Below are 26,681 nucleotides of genomic sequence, written 5' to 3'. Positions count from 1 at the left end.
CGAAAAACATCCGCCCACACCTCCCTGATGAGGAGGAGGGTGAGGAAGACGGGCTTTAGCTAGACCTTCAGTGATAAAAGTAGCAAAATAAAGTCTGTGTGCTTGGAGAATTAAAAAACTGAACCACAAGACAGCTTACGGAGAGTTTGGTTCCAAGTTTGACTCCAAATGGCTGAGAAAACAATGAAAATATAAAACACTATTAAATGGACGGAGTGGATTTAAAATAAAAGCTTGAGCGTTTTGAAGTAACGTTATGGCACCGTTTAAGTATTGAGCTAAAGTGACATGACGTAAATATAAAACACAAGACTCTCGGAACAATATTCACAACATGGAGTCAGAAAATGCTTTTTTACCACAAGACTACTTTCAGTGCTGGAGAAAGAGTTTGTAAGAGTGGTGATTTTAAAGTAGTGCTTGCAACAACAGCATTACAAAACAATTATACTGTACCATAGAGTTATACACACACACACACTTTTTTTTTTTTTTAAGCGCCTTGTAAAAGGATTGTCATTTTATAATCTTTCATACAGGATTTGATCTCAACACTGGTTTAAATATTCTGTTTTATAAGAAAGGTTTACAAAAAATTGCAAAAACAAAAACAAGAGGCAAATCTGTAAATGCATTTTAAAGTTGTGTCTTCATCAGCTAACGCTACCAAAATCCACAAATATCTTATAAGCACCTTTCTGTAGTGAAATAAAAGCTTCATGTTTTACAGACATTCAACTATGCAGACACGACGGCACACACGCGTGGTCACACGTTTCTCTTTTGGTTTCTGAGTCCGAGCTAAATGCTAGATGCTAACGCTGTCGTCCAGCTTTTGCACCTTTTAGTTTTACCGTGAGTAATGCTGCGTTCAAGTCACATCAGAACTCTGCTGGATGAGAAATGATTGGTCAAAATCAGACACAAAGTAACAAAGTGTAACTTGTAATTTTGATTTGAAATCAAAGTTAATTAATTGGTCTTCATCTGAAAAAAAACAACAATTTACTTAATAAATAATATTTCCAGTTAAAGGTGGGGTAGGTAATTCACTTCAGAAACACTTTTTGTTATATTCCATGGAATGCTCTTAACATCCGATAGCAATGAATATATTAAATGCTTTGACAATAAATACATAAAAAAAATGTCATCTGTGGAAGCCGTGGCGCTGTAAAAAGCACGACCAATCATCTGAGCCGGCCCGGCTAAAGTAACTGGATGGCCTACCTGCCTGTCAACCTTCCATCTGTGCACAAACTTATCTCGTGCCCTCATTGGTCATGTGTGCGTCCGTTGGAGGAGGGGCTCTGTAAGAAAGTCTGAAGGAAGAGGCAGATATTTTCCTGTTGTGTACTTTCAAATTCTAGCGCACTCGAGCTGGTTTCTCCATTCTTACCTACCCTACCTTTAAGAAGCCGTTTATGTTACTTACGTAACATCTGACTTAAGGCTGGCTGATATGACAATATATTTCGTAAAACCGTTACAAATTTGTTTTTATTTTCCTATATTGTTCCTTTCGTGATTATCTAGGCCTTTATTGCATGTTCATTTTGTACTCAAGTTGTTTTATTGAGAAAATACCTTTCATTTGTCATTTTAATTTAAGTAACCAACTAAATATAAATATATATATATCAGGATATTTATCGTTATTGATATATTAACTAATAGATGTATCCAGTGCGAATCTGACGTGACATGAACGCAGCATTTCCCACTGATGGACGTGGTTATGATTCTTGATTTTGTTATCTTATCTGGTTTGTTATTAATTACAGTACGAATAAAGAAGGACATTTCAAACCCTGCATGAAGCAGAAATGTATAATGTCTGAACAGCTTAGTTTGGTTTGAGTCTCTTACTTTAAATCCCCACACATATAATTGTAATGTTGTAATCTATTATTTACACTGATTTCCTTGATGGATGACTGTGTGCTGTAAATGCACTCTGCAGGAGGAGGAAGTGAAACAAGGCATTATGGGACATTTCACACTGTCTCTGCTCAGGAAACAAAAATGCTTTGATTTCAGACCTGCTGACGGACAAATCAGACCCTCTGATAAAGTCTCTAATATAGGTAAGTGCACAACATCGTGTCGACCTCGAGGCGGCTAAATGCAGCTTCAGGAGGAACCAATAAAACGCTCTGATCTTCACCATCCATTTGAATCTCATCAACAATACATAAGAATGAAATGCTGTTTAGTTGAAGCACCAGGACATCTACTCACCTACATCTAATGTACATCTACTAACAAACATGTAATATCTGTTGGTATTCAGTCCAAATCTCTCTCTCTATATGATTAACATCCGCGTACGAGGAAAGAAAGTGTGCAGCAGCTTCTTCATTTACCGGTATATCATGTATCGCAGCATAAGTTAAAGTCTTATTTGCACACACACACAAATGAAAATGTTATAAAATCTCCATAGGTGTTTTTTTTAGCCTGTTAACTGCAGTTATTTTAATATAACATAGAGACCAGTTTAATAAAGTTACCCGCCTCGCTGAAGTCTATCTTTTACAGCAAGATATAAGGGACATTAATATTTATTATGTTATCAACCTGGGTCGGTTGCTTTCGTACTCTTCTCTTCCGGACTTTACCAGTGTGTACATACAGATCAGACAGCGATGAGTTTTGGCTACAAGAACACAAATCTTTTCCAAACATGAAATTAAACTCAGTGATCGCACGACTACCAATATATGAATACGCAGTGTGACGGATATAAAAACATCTTCCTTCAGCGGCCTTATCGGTTCCAAGGCAGAAACCGGATATAAAGTCCTTTTTCCCTTCCCTCTTTTAATGTTAAATCAAGAAGAGTTGGTCTGTCTTTGCTTGTGTACCTTCCTTTCCGTCTTCACACCCTCAGTTACTCTTCCTCATCCTTTCAGAGGAAGAATCCAGACTTCTGAGGGTCCGGCAGCGCGGGCAGCGGGTCGGGGAGGTGGTGTGTCGTCACTCCGTTTCCGTTGGGCATCAGACACGTCCGGATGTACGCTGCGTTGGTGGCGGCGAGGAGGCAACCGTTCTCCAGCTGTGGAAGAAGACGCCACATTGTCAGGATGTATCTATGGTGTTAGTTTACTTCTATCTAATCACTGAGCCAAAGCGCCGCATCTTGATGTAAATAGCTCCATTCCGAGTACTGATTTCCTACATAAGAAAACACGTCGTGTATTCATTGAGATGATCATAACTCATCCTCTCTCTGGGAGTCAGATCAGTGTTTAGCCGCCTCCCTTTAGCACAGTGTATTTCCCCCCACAGTGCAGTGCTCTCAGCATTAGGTAATGACAACAGATAGATTGTAGGTCAGCACGCCTCAGTGCTCGGCCTGCCACTATTTTGCTTTCAGCGCAAGCCAGTGACCCTGAAGAATAACAGAGGAGGATGAATTGGATGCCTGCCGGGGCAGACCTTATTCTTTTTATTAATGTTCGCTTTCTCACCGCGACCCTCTCGTCTTCACCCCCCATTCTCTCAGGTTTCATTATCTCCCATTTGATATGTCAACGGCCAACAATAACACTGAAGGAGAGGAGGGAGGAGGAGGAGGAGGAGGAGGGGGCGCAAAATGGGATATTCTTGTCTTGTGAAAGATTGTCTGGAGCTTTCAGGTGATTATTTATGTGTTTTCCTTGTTCTTACCATACACAATCAAAGCTCCACCCCTGATGTAAAGTTATGTTATCAATTCAACCCTAGTAGGACTGGAGAATAGAAAGAAAATCACTATGTATAAAGATGCTTTTGGCCGACATTGCAATGTAAATAGGTTGACATATGCTTTCACATCATTTCAAGATCCAAAATTGACGACACTATCTATTCTCTTATCACAATATTGATCAAATATATTCCTTATAAAAGCAGTTGTGTGATTTAAACTGAACCGGCCTTATAGAACAGGGGTGCAGATCCTGAAACGTTCGTGCTTGAATCTGCTCCAAACTTTAATTTGGCCAGGCTGATCGTCCTCGTTAAGTTCTGCAGACCTCCAGCTCCTCTGCACTCTGAACGATTCATTTTGTTTAAGGATGACATTCCCCAGCCCTCGCTGCTCTGTCATTACTGCGAAAGGTTTCTGTTAGACTTCAAAGACGAACTCCTGCTTCCCCTCAACTTGAGTCTCATTAAAAAACAAATCATGTTTTTGGGATCTGAGTTTAAGCTGCGGTGAGTCAGCAGGATCACTACTATTGTTTTAGAAAGGCTGAACATATTCCTTCTTAATGAACATATCAAGTAATTGAGCTTAACATGTATAATGGACTGTAGCTTAAACCTTTTGTATTTATTAGTTTATCTGCAATTTTCTGGATTCAATATTTGGACCACCTTCATTTTTGATTGGTTTTAAAAGAACCATTACAATATCCCTAGAACACCTTCAATTAACCTTCGTCTGTCTCACCATGGACGACACTCAAAATGAAATAACTTCTGTGTGTACATAAAGCGTATTTGATGTATTTTTGATGCCAGTGTAGAACTTCACACTGTATTTACTGCAGGAACATTCAGCCTGATTGAAATCGAATAAAAATCTATCAGAGTTTCTTCTGCAGACTCATCCTGAGAGTACATGGCATTGACCCATCTCTCCTCTCGTCTTATTTACCCGGCGCGTCGGCTCTCATCACCAGAATCTCCTCTGAGCTCCTCGACGGCCCGCGGCCTCTGTGTGCTGACTCGGAAAAAAATCTATTTCCATGACAGTGAAAGAGCGCAGCGCGGGTGAAGGGGTGAGGGTTTGTTGATGTTCGCTGATATTTGAGGGCAGCGCAGACTCCACGCCAGATCGGGAGTGTTTATTGAACAGACTAAAAACAGTCCTGAGGAGAAGTGTGTGTTCAAATCTATTTCTGTCCTTGAGGCTTTGGAAAATATATAATAATCAAATGTGACTGCAGATTGGTCTGTAAAATCATTTTTGTTCCTGGAGGAAATTAATAACCAAGCTCAATCATGTAGGGAATATATTGACATTATTGACACCTTTAAACTTGCATTATAAACACAACTCTAGAATCTAAACATTAAACCTACAGAGGGTCATTTTATCCAGATCTCACCATGTGGGCTCAATAAAAAACCTGTTGATATCTAAGTGTTTACACCTTGCATTATTAACATAACTCTGTGGCTGCATCATGGTCTCTCACCTTGCTGTGTGTGGAGTCCTGTGTGCTGCCGTTGAACATGCTGTAGGCCTCTAACGTCTGCAGGCTGTGCTGCGGGGGGGACAGACCCAGCAGCTGCTCCAGCTCCAGGGTGGAGCTCTGCGCCGGACACTGGGACAAACATGGCTGCTGGTGTTTGTGCTGAGTCACCAAACTCTGGTAGTGACAGACGTCCGCAGAGGAGACGCCATTCAGCGCCGAGATGCTGTTGTATCCCGCCTCCACGTTGGGAGGGAAGGCAGAGTGTCCGTTTGTGATGTAAGATCCGTTTGTTGGGAGCTGATTCTGGAAGTGGAGGTGGAGCGAGGGCTGCTGGAGCTGCCACTGCTGACTGGAGTCCGGCTGATGTTTATGTCCACCGTTTAGATGCGAGGCTTTGGGCGCAGTGTGGTGGTGATGGTGGTTCCAGTGCCCGTTAGTTAAAGTCTTGCTGTCCGCTGTGATCTGGGCAGCTTTCCCCAGCTCGCCTGCACTGATGTGCTGCTGCATCTGCTGCGACAGATGCATGATGGGTGGAGCTGCCGGTGGGAGCGCCGCCTGCTGGGAGCCTGGCTGAGCGGAGTCTCCTTCTGTGCCGCTCTCCAGAGAGTCCTGGATGTAGGAGAGGATCTCGTTGTTGGAAAGGAGGTCACTGAGCGAGGGGACGTGGTGGGGGCCCAGCTCCACCTGCATCATTCTCTCGTCCAGCAGCAGCAGCTCCAGGTCCTCGGCGTTCAGGCCCAGGTTCTCTAACGCGCTGAAGAGCTCGCTGTTGGAGCACGTTTCCTCCCCGTCTATAGACAGAGAGTCCAGAGTGGCCAGCAGCGGGTCGTATCCTAAAGTGGTTCCTCCCCCCATCTCCACGTTAGAGGTGAGGCTCCAGCTGTCTCCCCCCATCAAGCCTCCAAAACCCTCCCCGTCCTGCTGCTGGCTGAAAAACCCGCTGTGGCACGACATCCTGGGCTCGGGGTCCGGCTGGCACACGTACACCGACGTGTCCTGGCTCATCAGAGCTCCCAGCAGCCCCTTCGGGTCCTGGTCCTCGGAGGAGCTCTTGTCCAGCTTACCCTTCTTTGACTTGCTGCCTCTGGATTTGCCCTGGAAGGCGTCGGGGAAGCCGTGCAGCGGGTATCCCGTCTGGTAGAGCATCGCCTCTCCCGTGGCGAAGGTGAAGGGCAGGTGCATGGAGCGCTTCCTCAGGTGCTCCCCGCCTTCCTCCTCCCTGCGAAATACAGATAAAAAGCAGACAGATGAGCAAAAAAGGTAAACCGGGTACAAAACTCTTAGGATATTCAATTTGCTCTTCCACTCACACCAGGGGCCTCTGCGTGGCGATGATGTAGTCCGGCTTCCCGCTCTTGTACACGAGCCGGGCGTTGGCCTGCACCCACTTCCAGCGGTTCTCCTTGGTGAGCAGCCTGAAGACGGTGAGGCCGCTCTCGCCCGTCTTCATCACTGAAACATCAGACAGGAAGTCAGAGCTCTGTGTCGCGGCGGCTCATGTCTGCACGCCTCGCAGTGAGGGCGCTCTCACACTGCGTTAGCTCAGCGAGGCGTGCAGACATGCTGAGGTTCACTTCGGCTACATGTTAAAACACACATTTAAGAAACACACAGTTTTCCTCCTCTCGACGCCGCAGTGCTCTGTGTCAGTGTGATGTGGTACAGGTCGTGTTTCCGTGCCGTCTACTTTCTAAACAAGCTTCACGGTGAAGCTCATCAAACTGTGTCACGTTCAGGAGAACCACAACCATCATTTAGTTTACATTTCCTCCGAATCGGAGGGATGAAATGTCCTCCTGTGTTGTTATCATGTCTGTGTTGCTGTTTGGAAACCTGCCTCCCATCTGTGTGTGCATCAGAGCATGCATGTCTCTATGTTGTATGTTTTCCAATGCATATGCATATATTTCCGTTCTGTATGCATGACTACGTGTATACACTGTGTGTCTTTGTGATTGAGCGAGTCTGGTTGCCGGGTGTTCAGGGCGCCATGGTTACGACTAACCAGGTCATCCGGTACACGAGGTAAGTAGGACACTTGACTCTCGCTCGGAGATTCCCTCCACCAACACACACACACACACACACACACACAAACAAACAAACATATACACACTAACAGCGTTTGTTTGTTTTGTGCATGTGTTACAAATGTAATGTTGATCCAAACATAAACCGGGGTCAATACACAACTACTGATGCTAGAGGGGAGGAAGCTGCACATGTCACATATTTGTAAATCAATAAAGATTTAATTAAAATCACTGTGAGCAGCCCCCCTTATCCCAAACTTTTCAGAGACTACGTTCACATGCACAAAATAGTCAGTTTTTCCCCCTAATTCTAGAAAATACAGCATTCTTTCAAGGCTCTTCAACAACTACAGTATTCAGAATCCCTTCTGTCTTTAAAAGTCTAAAAAAGCTTCATGAAAGTAGATTAAGCCCAGCTGCTTGGCCGAGTTACCAATTGAATCCACTGATATTTATATTGAAGTAACTCCAGACTTACTCCTGACGTGGTTTTCGGCGCAGTACAGCATGTCCGCAGCGTGAATGAACTGATAACCAGAACCTCGAGCTCTCAGCTCCGCCTCGGTGTAGCCCAGGACTATTTTACCCCTGAAAACCAGCAGATACACACTTTAGACAATTGATTTGAAAGCAACACGAATAAACGGCATGTGTGAGGTGTAAGGGTACGTACTTGGCGTCGCAGGCCATGGGAGTGAAGTCCAGCTTGTGTTTGGTCCTGAAGATCATGTTCCTGGTCCTGATCTCCAGGATGGCGGGGGACTGGAGGGGCGTGGCGATGGCAAACAGGGCGAGCTGAGGGGGGGTGCTGCCCTCGCCGTGGCTCTGCGTCCCGCTCTGACCGTGGAGGAACTTCAGGCGACCCTGGATGTTCAACGCCTGAGAGAAAGTGAAAGGAGAAAGACTCTGAGACATGGAGTTCCCTGAGTGAGAGCTGCTCCTTCCTCCCTGTCCAAACTCATCCGTCTTATTTATCCTGCTGGGGGGGGCAGAGAGCCAAAACACTTCAGTGCACTGTCAACACTCTGGGTGTCTGCTGCTGGAAACCGTCCAGCTGTAAGTCTGTAAACATACACAAACTACTAATATGAACCTGAATAGTACCCTTTAACCTTGTCTGCTGTGTCATTGTGTGGATACTGTGACAGTTATGTATGATCGCTTCTATTTCTATCGTCATTTAAAGAGTATACCAAAAGTTGGGTGAGTATTTCGTATTTCTTGGAAAATGAAAACACTTTCTCCTGTCCTGCTCTCACCCTGTGGCATCCCGTGTGAGGACCCCCCCCCCCCCGTTAGCGCTGGTTAACTGACCTTTGTGGGTTTAAAGGCCTGCAGCCGTGATGTCAGGAATCTAGCTCTGAATAGCAGGAGGGATTACTAAAAACAAAGCCATAGCGAGCGGTAGACAGAAGCAGAAACCTGCTTAATGCTCACGCAAACACACAGGGAGGAGGCAGGAGGGAGACGCCGGTTCGATCCCCTTCAGAGCGGCTGCTGCTGCAGTTTCCTTTAGCAAAGTGAGGAAATCCTAACTTCAGTTTTTAGGGGAAACTAAATAAAGAAGCACACCTGATCACTTTGTGAACTTTCCTTTACATACAAAAAGGTCAATCACTAGCATATATTTTCTTAAAAAAACATTCCATCAATAATTAGCAGTGTTGAAATCTTTTGTTTTATCCGCTAGATGTTTTTCTAGTCACAAATATTGAATCTAAAATCCTTAAATGTGCCCATCGAAACGTCTTCAAATGCCTTCTTTGGTCTGATCAGCAGACCAAAACACATACATTATCAATATATCAAAATAGTTAAAATGTGGCATTTTTCCTGGAAAAGTTAAGATACAGTTTATTTTGATCGCCCATTATTTTTTTTTATTGAAGAGTTGCAATGCCTTGCTCACTTTTCCCAGCAGGTTTTTCTCTTTTACCCCCAAGAGTTTTCTTCATCTGCAGCTGAGTGTGTGAGTGTGGAGCGAGCCACCCTGACTAAGCAAGTTTCCCCTCTGCTCAGGGGGGATTAAGGCCCTTTTTCCCCACGACCCCAAGGCTCTTTTAAGGCGGATTACAGGACTGAGTGGTGGCTTCTGATCACTCAGGGACTCTGAGGTGGCACGCCATACTGCCAGCAGACACAACGCGCCTGAACACACCATGAGCCTCAAATATGGATAAAACGTTATCACTATATTCCACTGGGAGAGTGTACATTACATGACAGGTCACTTGTTAGACGCTTTTATCCTAAGCGACTTACATACTTTCAATACTGTGGACAATCCCCACAGGAGCAATTTGGGGTCAAGTGTCCCAGGGACACAACGACATGCTGACTGCAGTGGGACTCGAACATGCTACCCCCTGATTCCAAGTCCAGAACACTACCCACTGAGCCACAGTCTCCCTATATATGTATATCAATAATCATGTCTGTAAATCACAATAACATCTGAGGGAAATGTCGTCAAATGTGTTACATAATAAAAAGCATTGTTATTATTGTGTGTGTGTGTGTGTGTGTGTGTGTGTGTTGTCTCACCAGGAATCCGGAGGAGTTGTCCAACAAACAGCGGAAGCGGACGACGAATCCTCTCTCCAGGAACGAGGAGTTTTCAGGGGGAAGCTGCTCGGGGGTGTAGCTCACCAGACAGGAAGAGGAGGACCCCGACTCGCCATCTGAGAACATCCAATTATAACTCATATAAGTCTTTATGATGGTTATAAAAGAGAGATTAAAATGACTAATCTGTAGAAGAATGGGAAAATAAATGTGGAAATATAAATATGAGTAAATAAAGAAAAAGGAAAAGAATAAAGAAAATTAAGGGCATACACATAAATAAATACACAGAAGACTTCAGTCAACAGACCTGTTGAGGGGTCTGTGGGGGGGCCGAGGCTGCTGGGAGGGTTGAGGGCCCAGTGCAGGTTGCTCCTGAACTCCTGCTGGTCTTCAGTGTGGATCAGCTCAAACACACTCTGGTGCATCACGTCAGTCTGACAGGAAAACAAGATGAGAAATAACCTTAAACATTGGACCTGAAGCTGAGCCAAAGAAATCAAGCGTTGCTGCAAATGTAATTCAAATAGTTGGAACCCAACCAAAGACCTGCTGTGAGCCTGATATCTGTCCCAACCCGGCATGACTTACATGAAATAATAAAGACAGAAAAATGAGAAGGGGAGTTATTGTTAGTCACTTTTCACTCGAAACACTGTACTGTACGAACCTTGAAGGAAAATGGAAGAATTTAAACAAATGGGAAGCTAAATTATATTTCATTTAAGGCATAACATTGAAAACTGTTCAAATGTAATATTGTTCCAATTTTCAACTCTATTTTGAAGCTTTATCATTTTTTTCTTTTACTCTAGTGATTAATCTGCAGGTTGCTGTCCGTCTATAAATGTTTCCTTCCTCAGTAGTAGATAAAAACACAACGTCTGTGTCTTTCCTTAGTGGCTGCGCTTCTTCCCCTACGGCGTCTTGTTTTCTGGTGTGAAGACAGCGCTGACACTCAGTGGCTTTGTTTCCCAACACTCAGCGACTTGGCGACTCACCACACACTCAGGTCCGTTTGGTAAATGCATGGTGACACACCTCAGGTGGACGGGGAAACGAGGGGTGATGTTTACACCTGTGTGTGTGAGAAAGGGGGTTGAAGGCTGTGTGTGTGTGTTTATATACTGCTTCTGCATTATGTGTCTGTGTTTATGTGAGTGTGTGTGGGACTGACTTTGTAAAATTTGATAATCACGTTCTCTGAAATGAGATTAGAGTGGCGGTGTGTTGAGGAGCCAATTGGATTAAAGCTCTCGCTCTATATGTGAGCTTGTTTCGATCCTGAGGTCACTTAGGACGATGCGTTCACTTGCCATAAAGCAATCAAGCTGCTTGTTGGTAAAGAGAGTGTTTTTGAGTTTTACCTGGTGGAAGCCGAGGTAATCGTGGATGGTGTGAGAGCAGAAGAAGACGGTTCCGTCCGCTGTCACCACCATCACGAAGCCATTCAGGGCCTGCACAGAAAACACAGGAAAATATATATAATAACACAAAAAACATTTATTCCAAACACTCTTCTCATTATTTGACAGTTGAAATGTCCCTTTGGACACCAGAGGGTCTCTAACCCAATGGTAGCGCTAAAGAATAAAAACATATTTAAAGTCATTTTCATCCGCAAAACACTTCATTCTGTATTTGATTCCAAAACCAGGAAGAAAGAGGACAAAAGAAAGTAGACTTCTCCCCGGGCAGAAAGAGAGGAAGACGAGGAGGAGGAGGAGGAGGAGGAGGAGGAGGAGGAGGAGGAGGAGGAGTCAGCACAGGGTGACTAACATCTTCATCCCCACTCCTCCTCGGCCTCGGGGCTCGGTGAGGAGGTGATGACACCGAGGCCTGACACCGCCGAGAGTCACAGCGGTGTACCGCGAAAAACATCCGCCCACACCTCCCTGATGAGGAGGAGGGTGAGGAAGACGGGCTTCATCTGAGCAGACACTAATGACTAATGTCACTGCTGTTGGAGATACACTTTACATTTCCCATTTAAAACATATTTTAAAACCAATCACATGAAGTCAGAAATGATCAGAATCAGGATTAAAACTGAAAATACCGTGACCAGATTGGTTTAGGATCTAATCTTAAAAAACCTGATAAATGTAGCATGTGACCACACACACACACACACACACACACACACACACACACACACACACACACACACACACACACACACACACACACACACACACACACACACACACACACACACACACACACACACACACACACACACACACACACACACACACACACACACACACACACACACACACACACACACACACACACACACACACACACACACACACACACACACACACACACACACACACACACACACACACACAGTGCAGAGTGCAGTGGCATGTGTATAAATATTTACTGTAGCTTCATGTGTTTGTTGTCTCTGCCACCTGACAACACAATGTGAGCTAACAGGACTCAGCATCCACCACAGAAGAAGACACACACATTGAAACCCAGCTCACACACCAACAGCTCTGTGAGATATGAACGTATGAGGAGTGTGTTAAAGATTTGCTTCTATATACTGTGAAAAATGAAGGAATATTTTAAATGCTTTTAGTTCATTTCCACCCCCCCCCCCCTCCTTCAATAATAGATGTGTTCACCGGCTCTGTATAATTCATGGTCCGGCGTCTGTAATGGAAGAGAGGAAGACAGGAAGCTACTACTTTACTTCTTTACTTTGCCTTTTGTTGCATTTTCTACAGCAGTTTCTGAACTGAAACAGTGAAGTTGTGGGATGGACTGATAAGCAATGAGCTCCATAAAAAGCTCCATAAGGATTACGGGGAGAATGAAAACCCACACCAACATTTGACTGGCTTATAATAGTGTGATATCGAAGTGAAAAAACCCATATTGATCGCTCCCAAAAAGCATTTCTGTGCTGTCAGAGGTGAACAAGTCTTTTCTGCCGTGTTCCTGCTGTGCAGAGCGCTCTCTCCTCCATCACAGCTGACCTTAAACAGCCCGCTGTCGTTGTTGAAAAACAAAACAATCCATGACTAACCCAGAGCCTCAGTGGTTAGAGGATAGCGACTTCACTGCGTGTCATATAAATCCAGATACAAAATACAGAGGAGTGAGTCCAGATGTTTGTAAAGTGAAACACATCTGTTACACGTAGCTATGATTAAAGACAGCATAAAGCAGATCAGTAAAGCATGTGTAGCGATAATGGAAGTGTAAATATATCGTCACTGACCTGCAGCAGCAGCTCCCCCTCAGGTATGTGCCCATCAGATGCTCTGCCTTCATCACTACTCTTCTTCAGCTGGTTCTTCAGAGTCACTGCAGACAGAGGAACAGAGAGGATCAGTTAGCGAGTAATAATATCTCTCTATCATTTACCCACGACATCTCTTAAAAGCAAGTCTATTCAATCACGTCACACAGCTAGACTGATACTCTACTGTACATATTAGCTTGAATCTACGGATTTAAATCTGCATCTTAAAGATTTGCTGCTAAAACACATCATTAAATAAATATTCTGGCATGAAAATACAGTTACGTTTTAAATTCATAAGGTTATTCAAGCGAGGACACCTACGTAGTTTCATCCTGACCCCGGTCTTTGTAGCCTTAGCTCGCAAACACAAACATAAAAACCACTGATCATTAGCAGGCTTGTAGACAGTTATTGTGACCCAAACATGTCCCGTACAGTGAGGCAGACCGCAGGGCTCATCAGTGACCTCTGACCCCGGAGACAAAGACACGTTGGCTTTGACTTCCGGGGGCTGAAGTGTGTGTGTGAGCGAGTGTGTGTAGGAAACAAAGAGCTCCTCTGCAGCCGCCGCAGCGCAGACGCTAATGGGAGAGGAAGTCTGTGAGCGGCGGACAATACAGACGCTTCTTCTGATCGCGACCCACATTCCTCACACAGATCAATACGGCCCAACACATTGTACGTGATAGGCTAAGGGGCGGGACATTTCTAATTGGTTGACCAATCACAATAGAGCCGGCCAGCTAACCAATGAGAGCAGACTGGGCTCTGGTTTCAGACAGAGGGTGAAAAGAGGTGCTGCAGCACAGGCAGTATGAAAGCTTTTTGAACATAAAACTAAATCCTCACCATGCTGTGTGTGTGTGTGTGTGTGTGTGTGTGTGTGTGTGTGTGTGTGTGTGTGTGTGTGTGTGTGTGTGTGTGTGCACGCGCGCGCGTGTGCGCGCGTGTGTGGCCTAGCATTACTATACTTGTGGGGACCTAAATCTGTCTACACAGTCACGTGCCTCCCTTATGGGGACCAAATGGAGGTCCCCATAAGGGGAATCATTCATTTTAGGGTGAAGACTTGGTTAGGATTAGGGTAAGGGTTAGGCATGTGTTGGTTATGGTTAAGGTTAGGATAAGTCTCCAGGAAGTGCATGTAAGTCAATGTAATGTCCCCTGAAGTGATGTATACATGGTGTGTGTGTGTGTGTGTGTGTGTGTGTGTGTGTGTGTGTGTGTGTGTGTGTGTGTGCGTGCGTGCGTGCTCACAGGGCAGAGAGCAGGAAAACATGTCCACCATCAATAATTGAGAGTCATGGAGGATGGCGATGGGGGGGGGGGGGGGGGGGTGTTCCGCGCCCTGACGTCATGAATGGGAGCCGGCGGCAAGAAAAAACACCCCGAGGCTTGGGGAGGGGGGAGGGACGTCTGTTGGCACAACTCAGGGCGGCAAGGACACCAACAGCCAATACAAACATCACAACAGACGCTTCTCTGACTCACTACAGAGGAGGAGAGCGAGCTCCATACTCCATATTTACTAATTGTACTTACTGCTGGCTAGATTAAACATCATGATTTAAAAATATATACTATAGTATTTTTCACATAATGCAGCGCTATCAGTAGTGGTTTAGAAATAGTGACGATGGTGAATCTTGAACTTGAGAAAGAAAATGAAGCTGGGGTATGTCAGTGTGTGTCTTTAAAAAAACGGCTGCCTACTGAAACACTGAAATAGCTCTTCACACCTCACACACAACCTGCGGACACTCAGGCAGAAACAGATGTAGAAGTCAAAGAGAGAAGGTCAGGGAAAGACTGTGAAAATGAATTTGATAATTCAGATCTATAAAGACATCTGAAACTTGGAAGTCATTAATCATGTCCTTTGTTTGGCCAAACGCTGATGTGCTCTGATATCTACACAGCCTCTCAGCAGCTGCTTGCTTTCAGAATTCAGTCAAACTGGGCCTGGAGAATTCAGCAAATGTATGTAAGCAGCAGCACATTCTCACATTTAACGAGGATAATAAGCACGATTACTCACCATCATCAAATATGAAGATCTCCTGCTGTTTTTCAGTTTTATTTTCAAATGAAAGTTCATATATTTTGGTTTTAGAGTGGAAAAGACAGTAAAGGACTCTGCGGATCAATCCATGAGGATAAAAGTGGTCATAAATGTACTGATGAATAGAAAAACCCAAAGTTTCAGGGCTAAATTTGCTTCCTGTGAAAGAAAATGTGAGAAAAAGAGAGAAATATCCAGAACCAAGCTTTAATTATTAGACGAATAATGTTAATATTTGCCCACGTTTTCACTAAGTTTCAGTTCCTTAACGACAGAAAGATGTCATGTAGACTAAGACTAGACTACGTGTCCAAAAGGTGAACCACAAGCAGGTGTCGTGGCTCTGTCAGTCTGCAGGACGATGACCCACCCACCATGACCCGTCTAATCCTGCCGCTCATCGCCACCACCAAAATAAATATTTTAAAGGTTCAACCGAGTGCAAAGCGCGGCCCTGGATGACAACATCATCAGCAGAAACTACAATGTGTCTGTTGAAATATTCAGGAGGCTTTATGAACGCTTTATTCTGCTGTTTTAATCATTCTCTATCCCTCTGTGTTCTCTACAATACAGCTTGAATAACTGTGACATATAAGATGCAGATGTAAACAGAGAGGAAGCAGCATGGAACAGAGGTAGGGACTAATATAATAGAAAACACAATGATTCATTACTACATAAGTCACCACTAATCTGCTCCGAGCGCTGGGCAGCTGACTGCACAGGGACAGATGTGGACACACGCACACACGCGCGCGCACACGCACACACGCGCGCGCGCACACACGCACACACACACACACACACACACACACACACACACACACACACACACACACACACACACACACACACACACACACACACACACACACACACACACACACACACACACACACACACACACACACACACACACACACACACACACACACACACACACACACACACACACTAACTAACTGTACGGAGGCTCGGTCATTGGTACATGTTGATTTATAAAGCCATGTTGGGTAAACTACCTTTTTATATCTGCTCTCTGATCTCTCGACGAATTGTAAGTACGTATTGCCTGAGATCTCATGATGTTGTTTTATTAAATGTGCCAAGTGCTAGGACTGTCTTAGGGAAGAAAGCTTTTAGATGTGCAGCTCCACTAAATTGTAACAGTCTGCAAACCTGTTTAAAACTGAGCACTTTGGTTCCCCTGCAGCATTTTAAAACTCGGCTGGGTGACTTGCTGTTTGATACTCATGGTACCTGTCACTGTAAATAGAGTTTTGTAAACTGTACATTATGTTGTATGTCATCCTTATTGTTGTTCTGTTGTTTTTATGTTACATGTGTAACTAATGTCCTGCAGGTCACCCTTGAAAAAGAGATCTTTTGATCTCAAGGGGCTTCACCTGGTTAAATAAAGGCTACACACACACACACACACACACACACACACACACACACACACACACACACACACACACACACACACACACACACACACACACACACACACACACACACACACACACACACACACACACACACACACACACACACACACACACACACACACACACACACACACACACACACACACACACACACACACACACACACACACCATGTATACATCACTTCAGGGGACATTACATTGACTTACATGCATTTCCTGGAGACTTATCCTAACCTTAACCATAACCAACACATGCCTAACCCTAACTCTAATCCTAACCAAGTCTTCACCCTAAAATGAATGATTCCCCTTATGGGGACCTCCATTTGGTCCCCATAAGGGAGGCACGTGACTGTGTAGACAGATTTAGGTCCCCACAAGTATAGTAATGCTAGGCCACGCACACACGCACACACACACACACACACACACACACACACACACACACACACACACACACACACACACACACACACACACACACACACACACACACACACACACACACACACACACACACACACACACACACACACACACACACACACACACACACACACACACACACACACACACACACACACACACACACACACGAGACATTACTTAACATTTGTGCGAGTTAATTAGGATCTTTTAGGTATAACGAGTGCACAGAAATGCACCATTCCCCAATACATGAAATGGTTTCCTGTTGCGTCACCTCACTTAAACCCAGCCTACTTCTTCCCTATGCCAACAGAGAGTGACACCACCATGGGGGCTGACTAGAGTTAGCTCTAACTCGGCTCTGTGAAGAAAAGATCCAAATAAATACACCATTGAATTTTTCTGAGGTTTTAGGAGTCAAAAGTTTACAAGTGGGCGCCTGTGTCCCCCCCCCCCCTTTCGCCCTGTAAAGCGGCTGTGAGTGGATAATCCCGCAGTGTTTTTATTCCACAAGGCTTTCATCTCCTCAGACCTCCATTACCCAGAGACTCTGGGACAGGGGTCGACTAGTGGCCACGGGCGAGAGGAGCTGACCTACTATACTGTGAGGGTGTATAGAGACGTTACCATGCGGGAGGGGTCAGCAAGGGGTCCACCTCCTGTACAGAGGAGTGTCTGCAGGTCTGTTTACAAGCAGACACTCAGGTTAAAGCCTGATTAACTCACTGATTTAGCTGCTAAAAGGATGATTATTGTGGGAAGCCTGTTCAATTATTAACAACTTACTAAACATAGGTCTTGGGAATTATTATGCAAAGATATTACTTTTAGTGGTGCACGATAATTATCGGCCCGATAATTATCGGTCCGATATTAGGAATTATGACGTCATCCCGATAAACCCGATAAAAGTATTAATAGCCCCGATAATATACAATATATTTTTTGGGTAAAAAAAACCAAAAATATACTGCGGTGTGGGGGGATTGGGATGAGGGGCGCTTGTTTTTCACTCGGCTCCTCCCGTTTTGCCAGTACTGTGGTATTAGTGGTTTAGGAAGAGGGGAGTTCTTCACAAATCCAGCGTTCCCTAATTCATGCCTGGCTGTGACGTAAATGGTGTGCGGCCGTGAAGCCAGGACAGTAACGGCCCGTCCACACAGCGGCGTGCGCTGACGCTTGCCGGCGGGCGTGTCCGAAACTCGACCAACAACCAATCACATGAATCTCCCGCCCCTGACACACAAGCAGCGGTTTGATTGGCTAGAGCTTGTACTGGCATATGATTTGATTGGCTGACGCTTCTGCCGAGGCGTCAAAAGTTGAACATTGCTCAACTTTTGCAGCGAGCGACGCCAGCTACGCTCCACGTCGCTTCCCACGATGCATTTCGGCTAAAAGTGACGTCACCCCATTCAAAGTGAATGGTGAAGTGTCAACGCACGCCGCTGTGTGGACGGGCCGTAAACAAACATGTCGTCGGTAGTATGGGACTATTTCAAAGTTTCACAGTTAGATAGTTCGCTTGCTATTTGTATTAACAAATGCAATGCAGAAGTTCCACGAGGAGGGAAAAAGGCAACGAGCTATAATACTTCCAACCTGATTAGTCGCCTGAAACATCGCCATCGCTACGATGGTGTGTTCAAAGCGTACGAAGACGCCTGCGCTGCTAAACTAGCGGCGAATCCAAAGCCAGCTGCAAAGGCACCGGGGCTTTTACCTATCGACGAGGCTTTTGAAAAAGACAAGAACTTTATTTGGGAAAATAAATATGGTCACTTTGAATAGTCAGAACTGTTCTTGGCTTTGTTTTGTTCATAGTAGTAATGCTCATGTCATTTGCTCACTACTAGTCTCTTTTTTACCACCAGGTGTGCAAAAACTACAGGTACATTTAATATATATATATATATATATATATATATTATATTATCGGTTATCGGTATCGGTCTTGAGAAGCAGGAAGTTATCGGTATCGGTTTCAAAAAACCAATATCGTGCATCCCTAAAAAATCACTGAAGAAAATACACACTTTGACACCTCTGACAGTTTGAACTGGCATTTGAGAGATGTATTTAAGTACAGATTTTACAATACAACAATACAACATAAATATTACAATACAACATTTTATGACTCTCCCAGTTGTAAATATTGAAAGACGGTTTTAAAAAAGGCATCTCATACATATGAAATGTGTCCTGGAAGTAGAAGCAATTCTTCAAAAAGCTGTTTTGATCCTCCTGTAGTAAATTAAACTCCTCTCTTGGGAGATTTGGGGATTTCTGAAGGCTGTTTGGACAGATTTACAATCTGCCTTTCACAGCAAATCTACACACACACGCACGCACATACCATGTATACATCACTTCAGGGGACATTACATTGACTTACATGCATTTCCTGGAGACTTATCCTAACCTTAACCATAACCAACACATGCCTAACCCTAACCCTTAACCTTACCCTAACCCTAAACCTAACCAAGTCTTCACCCTACAATTAATGATCCCCCTTATGGGGACCTCCAATTTGTCCCCATAAGGGAGGCGAGTCCCCACACGTGACTATGTAAACAGATGTATGTCCCCGCAAGTATAGTAATGCTAGTACACACACACACACACACACACACACACACACACACACACACACACACACACACACACACACACACACACACACACACACACACACACACACACACACACACACACACACACACACACACACACACACACACACACACACACACACACACACACACACACACACACACACACACACACACACACACACACACACACACACACACACACACACACACACACACACACACACACACACACACACACACACACACACACACACACACACAATGTATACATCACTTCAGGGGACATTACATTTCCTGGAGACTTATCCTAACCTTAACCATAACCAACACATGCCTAACCCTTACCCTAATCCTAACCAAGTCTTCACCCTAAAATTAATGATGCCCCTCATGGGGACCTCCAATGTGTCCCCAAAAGGGAGGCGAGTCCCCACACGTGACTGTGTAAACAGATTTAGGTCCCCACAAGTATAGTAATGCTAGGCCACACACACACACACACACACACACACACACACACACACACACACACACACACACACACACACACACACACACACACACACACACACACACACACACACACACACACACACACACACACACACACACACACACACACACACACACACACACACACACACACACACACACACACACACACACACACACACACACACACACACACACACACACACACACACACACACACACACACACACACACACACACACACACACACACACACACACACACACACACCTAAAATCCATCTGTTATGCCTGTAAGCCTGCTTACTCCTCGACAAAGCCACTTTATTCTTCTTAAACAGAGAGACACATAGGTCACGACCTCTCATGATCGTTAAGATATTTATTTTTTAGGGGGGGGGGGGGGTTGTATGAATTCTCCAGGCCCAGTTTGACTGAATTCTGAAAGCAAGCAGCTGCTGAGAGGCTGTGTGGATATCAGAGCACAAATATGAAGAAAACCAGAAGGACATGATTAATGACTTCCAAGTTTCAGATGTCTTTATAGATCTGAATTATCAAATTCATTTTCACAGTCTTTCCCTGACCTTCTTTCTTTGACTTCTAAATCTGTTTCTGCCTGAGTGTCCGCAGGTTGTGTGTGAGGTGTGAAGAGCTATTTCAGTGTTTCAGTAGGCAGCCGTTTTTTTAAAGACACACACTGACATACCCCAGCTTCATTTTCTTTCTCAAGTTCAAGATTCACCATCGTCACTATTTCTAAACCACTACTGATAGTGCCAGAGTATTTTAGCGCCTCCCGTTTTGTTATTTACTAATGCAACATCCTCTGATGCATTAACTGATGTGTGACCTGCTACCTGCGCTGTAGAAAGACTTTCAAATAGACAACTTTATAGGGAAGATAATCAAAAAGAACATAATACTTAATTTATACAGTAAGCTGAATCTGGAAACACACCTGCAACCAGTTTTTAAACATCCTATTAGACTGTTCATCAAAAACACACCCCCATAATCATAAACCTGGTGTTTATCCACATTTTACTCTGTGGAGTACCTGCATCCAAGTACTCTCAATACAGGGTCCTCCTGCAGTAAGGGGATCCCTCTTGTCTTTGATATTTCAATGTAATCTTGTGTTTCCTACCAGAGAAGAAGTTCTTGGTGCGCAGGAAGCTGACGCTGAGCCTGAGGATGGACAGTTTGTCCAGGCTGGAGACGACGTCCTGGGGGAAGGGCAGCAGGCTGGCCAGGCGGTCCAGCTCCGAGTTCAGGCGGTCCCGGTGCCGTTTGGACGGGTTGGACTTGGCACTTTCAGCTGGGGCCGGTTTGGCTCTGGACAGAATAAGCAGTGTTATTTAACACTTTTTTCATATATCAAAATAATGATATTCCCATCAGGAGGGTCACAAATAGGGCGTACTAGTCTAAATCCTAATGTTTCCAAAGAAATCTCAATTATGAGGCAGACTAATGAGGACATGTCATTAAAAGGATGCCCAAGACATCCAGAATATTTCCATTTGATGACAATATAAAAATATAGCAGTGTTGGGTTTGAGATTCAGTCTAAAACATATATTATATTCACCAATTATGATCTAGCATTGGGAGTTTTGTGTGCCATATAGCCAATAGGTATTCATGCGGATTAAAATGACAATCTCATTAACTTTTAATATTCTCAAGAATCCATATTGGCATATCAGCCATAGAAAAACAGGTATCAGTCAAGCTACTGTATAGTGCTAAAATATAGCTTTTTAACATATTTAGACCTGATATATTAATGTTATTAACTGTAATAATATATTAAACGAAATAATACATGTATTTACTGATGAAAATAACAGCTTTTTATGAAATAACGTAAAAAAAAAGACACAAACTCACCCCTTCTGGGCCGGTTTTCTTCTTTTCCTTACAGCATACATGTTGTTGACGTCGATTTATTCACAGTGAAGCTGGAGAATATCCATAAACTCTTAATTTGTAAGTAAATATAAAAAGCTCAGCAGAGTAAAATCCAGTAGCAGTGGTAGGAACCAGAACCGTGAATCATTCACTGTATGAAAGACGATCAAACAGACCCAGTAAAGCTCCCTGTCGAAGTGTTATTACCGGACCGTCACAGGAGCACTGTCACTCCGGTTATCCCGTTCATGGCGCTCCTCCGCTGGGTTAAATTCCCCAAGGGTTCCGCTAAAAAATAACCTCAGTTTAACACCCACATCCTGCGCACGTAGTTCAGTCCCAACACATGTTCAAATTAAAACGTTATGAAGTTAAATGTCGTTCGCCTTTCTCCGTCTTCTTCTCTCTCCTCTCTCTACTGCTCTCACTCAACCAGAGCGCGCACCCCGGGAACTGATTTGAAGACGGGAGCGCGCATCGGGTCAAAGGTTACGTCACGTCAAAAATAACGGCTGACTTTTTTTTGTACATTTAATCTTTAACACAAATTAAAAAACACTACAGAAATAGTAGTATAAAGCACTTGTTATATAAAAATATTGCTTTAAAAAATATTTTAACAAACATATATGTTTTGTGTCATTTTATGAAATTGTTTGACAAACTAAAACATAAACATTTGGATTGTTTTCCTCAGTAATACAATTCCTATGTATTATGAATATTTTAATATAGGTAAAGGCGGTGAATATGTCATATTATAGGATATATTAGTGTTTTTTATACATCTTAAATTGTGAAAGGTCCCTGTTTTTCAGCAGTTTTGTCCACTTTACGGTAAAATGATTGTCTTTAATTGAGATAAATATTTTAAATAAAAACAGTAATGGGGACATTTCAGTGAACTTACTTTATAATGCAGGATGTCTGAGTAACACAATATAAGACCTGGCCCAGTGTTTTGGTCAGTGAAAACCATTAAAGGCTTAACTGGGAGCAGATTGACAAACAGGAAAGATACATTAAATTGCCAGAATGTAGAGATACAGTGCCACCTTGTGGACACTTCAGACTATTGCATTGGACAAAAAGTACAATATTAATGTACAGTAGGATAAATAAAATAATATGCATCAAAAATATAATTCCATACAAATGGCTTAAAAATAAGGCTTTATGTTAATTTTACAAATATTTAAATGACAACATTCTCATTTATGATGAAAGAAAAGGGCCGTGCTAGTAAAGGTATTTTCATCTCTATCTTTTCATTAACCATCAACTTTTCTCTTCCCAGCAAACAATAACGTGCATTTTTTACACATTTCCTCATATTATAATATTCCTATTGTTAAAATATTCAAAAAATAAAGCTGTTTATTCAGAGTCCGGAGGATAAGGACACTTCTGTGTGTGATGATCAGATCACCTTTAATATGGTGAGCAGGAAAAGATTGACTCAAACACTCAATACACTGTCAGAGGCACAATAATGAAGGCAAATCCAAGAGATATAATATGCTTAAAAGTTACAAAAAAACAGAAAACATCATAACAAGAGGTTAACATTTGTATATGCTGTGCAGAAAATGTACAAAAAATGATGAAGGCGTGAGTCAGGTTAACGCAACAATAAAATACACAATATAGGACATAATGTATTTTGAAAAAAAGACAAATATATATATTTATACACAGGTACACAAAGATACTGCAATGTGGAGCCTTTGCCTCCACGGTTTAAAAGTATAATAAGTACATAAGGCTTTTTTTTTTCCCAACTAGAGGCAAGCAACAAGATATATTTTATATTTTGATATGAATACTTTGTGATTGAATTGAAAGCACACTTTGAGTCTTTTAAATGTGTACTTCTTAACATCCATCTGTGGTGATTTTTGGTTTCTGCTGTCGAAATGATCATAATCGGGAGAAAAGGCTTGGATTTCACTGTAATACTTACAGTAATTAAGTAGATTTAAGAGTAAAATACATGTTTTTCACTGCTTTTTTAAATACTAATTGAGAAAAATCAGAATGAGAGTTATCTTTACAAATAGGGCATTTTCAAAATGAAATCGAGCCAAATCAATCAAAAACACGACTACATTACCCAGAATGCCTTTCTACAACTCACTTGTTCCTATGATGCCATAAATCAACACTACAACTAGGCACTTCAATGTGACATGAATGCAGCATATTTGTAATTTTGTGAATATTCATATCATTTTCACACACAACTACAATCACTCGGGTCTATTTCCTGCTGTTCATGTGCAGAAATGATCCACAGAAAATAGAATTCTTTAACAACATATTAGTTTTCTGTCTTTTCCCTTTGGTATCCTGCAGAACAAAGAATCACAGATGGCTTTATTTACTAGTCTTTTTGGTATTTAAGGCAACATTCAAGTCAGCTGTCACTACTTTTGTCTATTACAGCTTCTAAAATCAAAACCTTCTTTTAGGAGTTTTAAAAAAGTACATACAGTAAGTGCTGATAACTAGTGAAACTTAGACATAAATCAGATTTCATGGCTCAGTACTGATGATGCGACACACATTTCTTGCAATTCAAAGGCTTCCCCGTGATGTTTTATTTCCAATCTAAGTGCTGAATCGGGTTGTTTTGAAGAAAAATAAACAGACAATCAAAAAGAGGCCAATTAAAAGGCACTTGTTAAGCATTTTTTCCCTTATTTAAAATATACAATAGCTGCCTTTAACTGTTCTTACTTCTGTGTTTTTTCGCTGCCGGACGATCGTCGATATTCCCCGGTCGTCCGAGCCATACATTAACCACAAGGACAGAAACAGGAAAGAGGAGGAGGACGGAAATAAGAATAAAAAGTCTGCTCTCATATTTAGTTTCATAGCGAGAGACTGACTATTCGATTAAAAAAAAGAAAAACGAATTTAAGAGACAGTTTTAAAGGGGCCCTGTTATGCTCATCTTCAGGCTCTTATTTACATCGTGTGCCCTGCTGTGACATGTTTCCATGCTTTCATGTTCAAAAGGTCTTGTATTGAAGGCAGTAAGTGCTTAGCTTTTACTCTCAGTCTGGGGCCATTCTAAAAAAGGACAATTCTTTGTTATTTAAATAAGACATAATAATGATTTCATGTTCCAATATCTATCTGATCTAGAGGGTCCAGTTCATTTTGCGTAAGGAAGCTCTATTTTAGTTACGATTTCTATGCTTTGGGAAACACATTTAAATGAATAGTGCAAACATATGTCACAAGTTGGCTTTCTGAAGTTAAAGCGAGGGCAGTTTAAACGATTTCTTTTGCAAATATTCCCAGTGGAAATGTGACTTTTTTCTCTCCCCCTAAAACAGAAACACAGAAATATAAAAAGAAAAGAAAAATGAAGAACTGGCTCAGTGATGAAAGCTCTGATTGAATGCTTTAACAATATATAAAAGAGGCACTAACAAGCAGCTGCTTTCACTGAATAAGTCGTGATTTTCGTGATTGCAGATGCGTCGTGATTTTCTTTCTTAGCAGGATGATTATGTTGTACGTTTTCTTTTGAATACTCTGTCTGCGCAGTGAAGAGTTGAAATGAACGAAATCTAGACGCCTTTTCAAAAGGACAAAACAACAACGACAACAAAATTAGATATATTTTATCCTTCTGAGCGCTCAAAATAAGTGAGTATGGTGTTTGACGGCAGAGGATTAACAGGAAGTAGATTCGGGCCCACTTCGTCCTCATCCTTCAAGTCTCTTTTTTGTATCTCTCTTTTTTAAGTGCTAATAACTCCAGGGGATCAAGCAGATTAAATGATGCATTTCTTCTGGTAACAATGCAACAATAAGCTAGGCTGCTTTCATTGCTTTTGCGTTTTTTCACGGCTCAGCCAGCGTAAAAAAGCAAGCATGCGCTGTCTTACAGACTCATTAATCCAACATGTTCATCATGTTTTGAGACAGAATAACTTCCATATTTACAAGGCTAGCTTTATCTGTGGAAGAGGGTCAATTGCAATAAAGAAAAAATCTGCAAATGTACATTTTTTGCAGGTAGATTCGTCGGTTATCATTGATTCGAAGAACACAGGTGTTTGGACACACTTTGACTGTTTTCCACAGTAAAAGTGGGTTTTTAAAAAGAGACATTGAGGATGAGGATAAAGGAGTTCATTTGGTGGATTTTCCCTCCTCCTCCGATGAGTTAGTCCATCATCCTGGCAGAAAATCAAGAGTCTCCAAGTGATTTGAATAAGGTAATCAGTAATCTTTTTTTCGTGGTATAATTCAACATGCTCCAAAGAGGGAAATGTCTCCTGTTCTTCAAAGAGCATCCGTCCTGAAACAAAGCTTTCCTCCGTGTTTCCTAACAAGAAGTAAAAAGAGGAAGGATTCGCGTCCTGTTTTGTCCCCTCTACCTCCTCCTCTGGCACATTTCAGTTTTTCAGTCTGATCCTCTTTCAGGTTTAGAGACAGGAGGCTTTTTGATTCCTTTAATCCGTGTTTCAGTCCGGGTCGGGATCCTCTGCCGTCCTGGAGTCACAGCGGCAGTTTCCTATTTGTTCTCTGAGTAGTATGCGTTCCCATTGGGCAGCGAAGAGTAGGGGAACCCTCCGTTACCCACCACTGGACGGCTGTTGATCTGCGAAAACAGAAATACAATTATACATT

General features: G+C 42.9%; 2 protein-coding genes across 2 annotated transcripts in view; both read right to left on the bottom strand.

Moving 5' to 3' along the window:
• Positions 1-73: 73 nt before the first annotated feature.
• ahr1b (aryl hydrocarbon receptor 1b) lies at positions 74-22,463 on the bottom strand. The gene is made up of 11 exons (XM_034099671.2): positions 22,011-22,463; positions 21,265-21,452; positions 13,029-13,114; positions 11,155-11,244; positions 10,098-10,224; positions 9,767-9,903; positions 7,896-8,101; positions 7,701-7,810; positions 6,500-6,641; positions 5,190-6,408; positions 74-3,058 (listed from the first exon to the last, which is right to left on the bottom strand). The coding sequence occupies exons 1-11, from the start codon at positions 22,049-22,051 to the stop codon at positions 2,912-2,914; spliced, it is 2,493 nt and encodes an 830-aa protein (XP_033955562.1). The 5' UTR covers positions 22,052-22,463; the 3' UTR covers positions 74-2,911.
• Positions 22,464-23,191: 728 nt separating this feature from the next.
• ahr2 (aryl hydrocarbon receptor 2) overlaps positions 23,192-26,681 on the bottom strand; it is a 48,273-nt gene continuing 44,783 nt past the window's right edge. Inside the window, 1 exon segment of the mRNA XM_034099658.1 lies at positions 23,192-26,652. Coding sequence (XP_033955549.1) covers positions 26,566-26,652 — 87 coding nt within the window. The 3' untranslated portion in view covers positions 23,192-26,565.

The sequence above is a fragment of the Pseudochaenichthys georgianus genome, chromosome 2, assembly GCF_902827115.2.
Source record: "Pseudochaenichthys georgianus chromosome 2, fPseGeo1.2, whole genome shotgun sequence".
NCBI lineage: Eukaryota > Metazoa > Chordata > Actinopteri > Perciformes > Channichthyidae > Pseudochaenichthys > Pseudochaenichthys georgianus.
The sequence above is the reverse complement of the archived record's forward strand: the minus strand, read 5'-3'. Positions and strand labels throughout refer to the sequence as shown.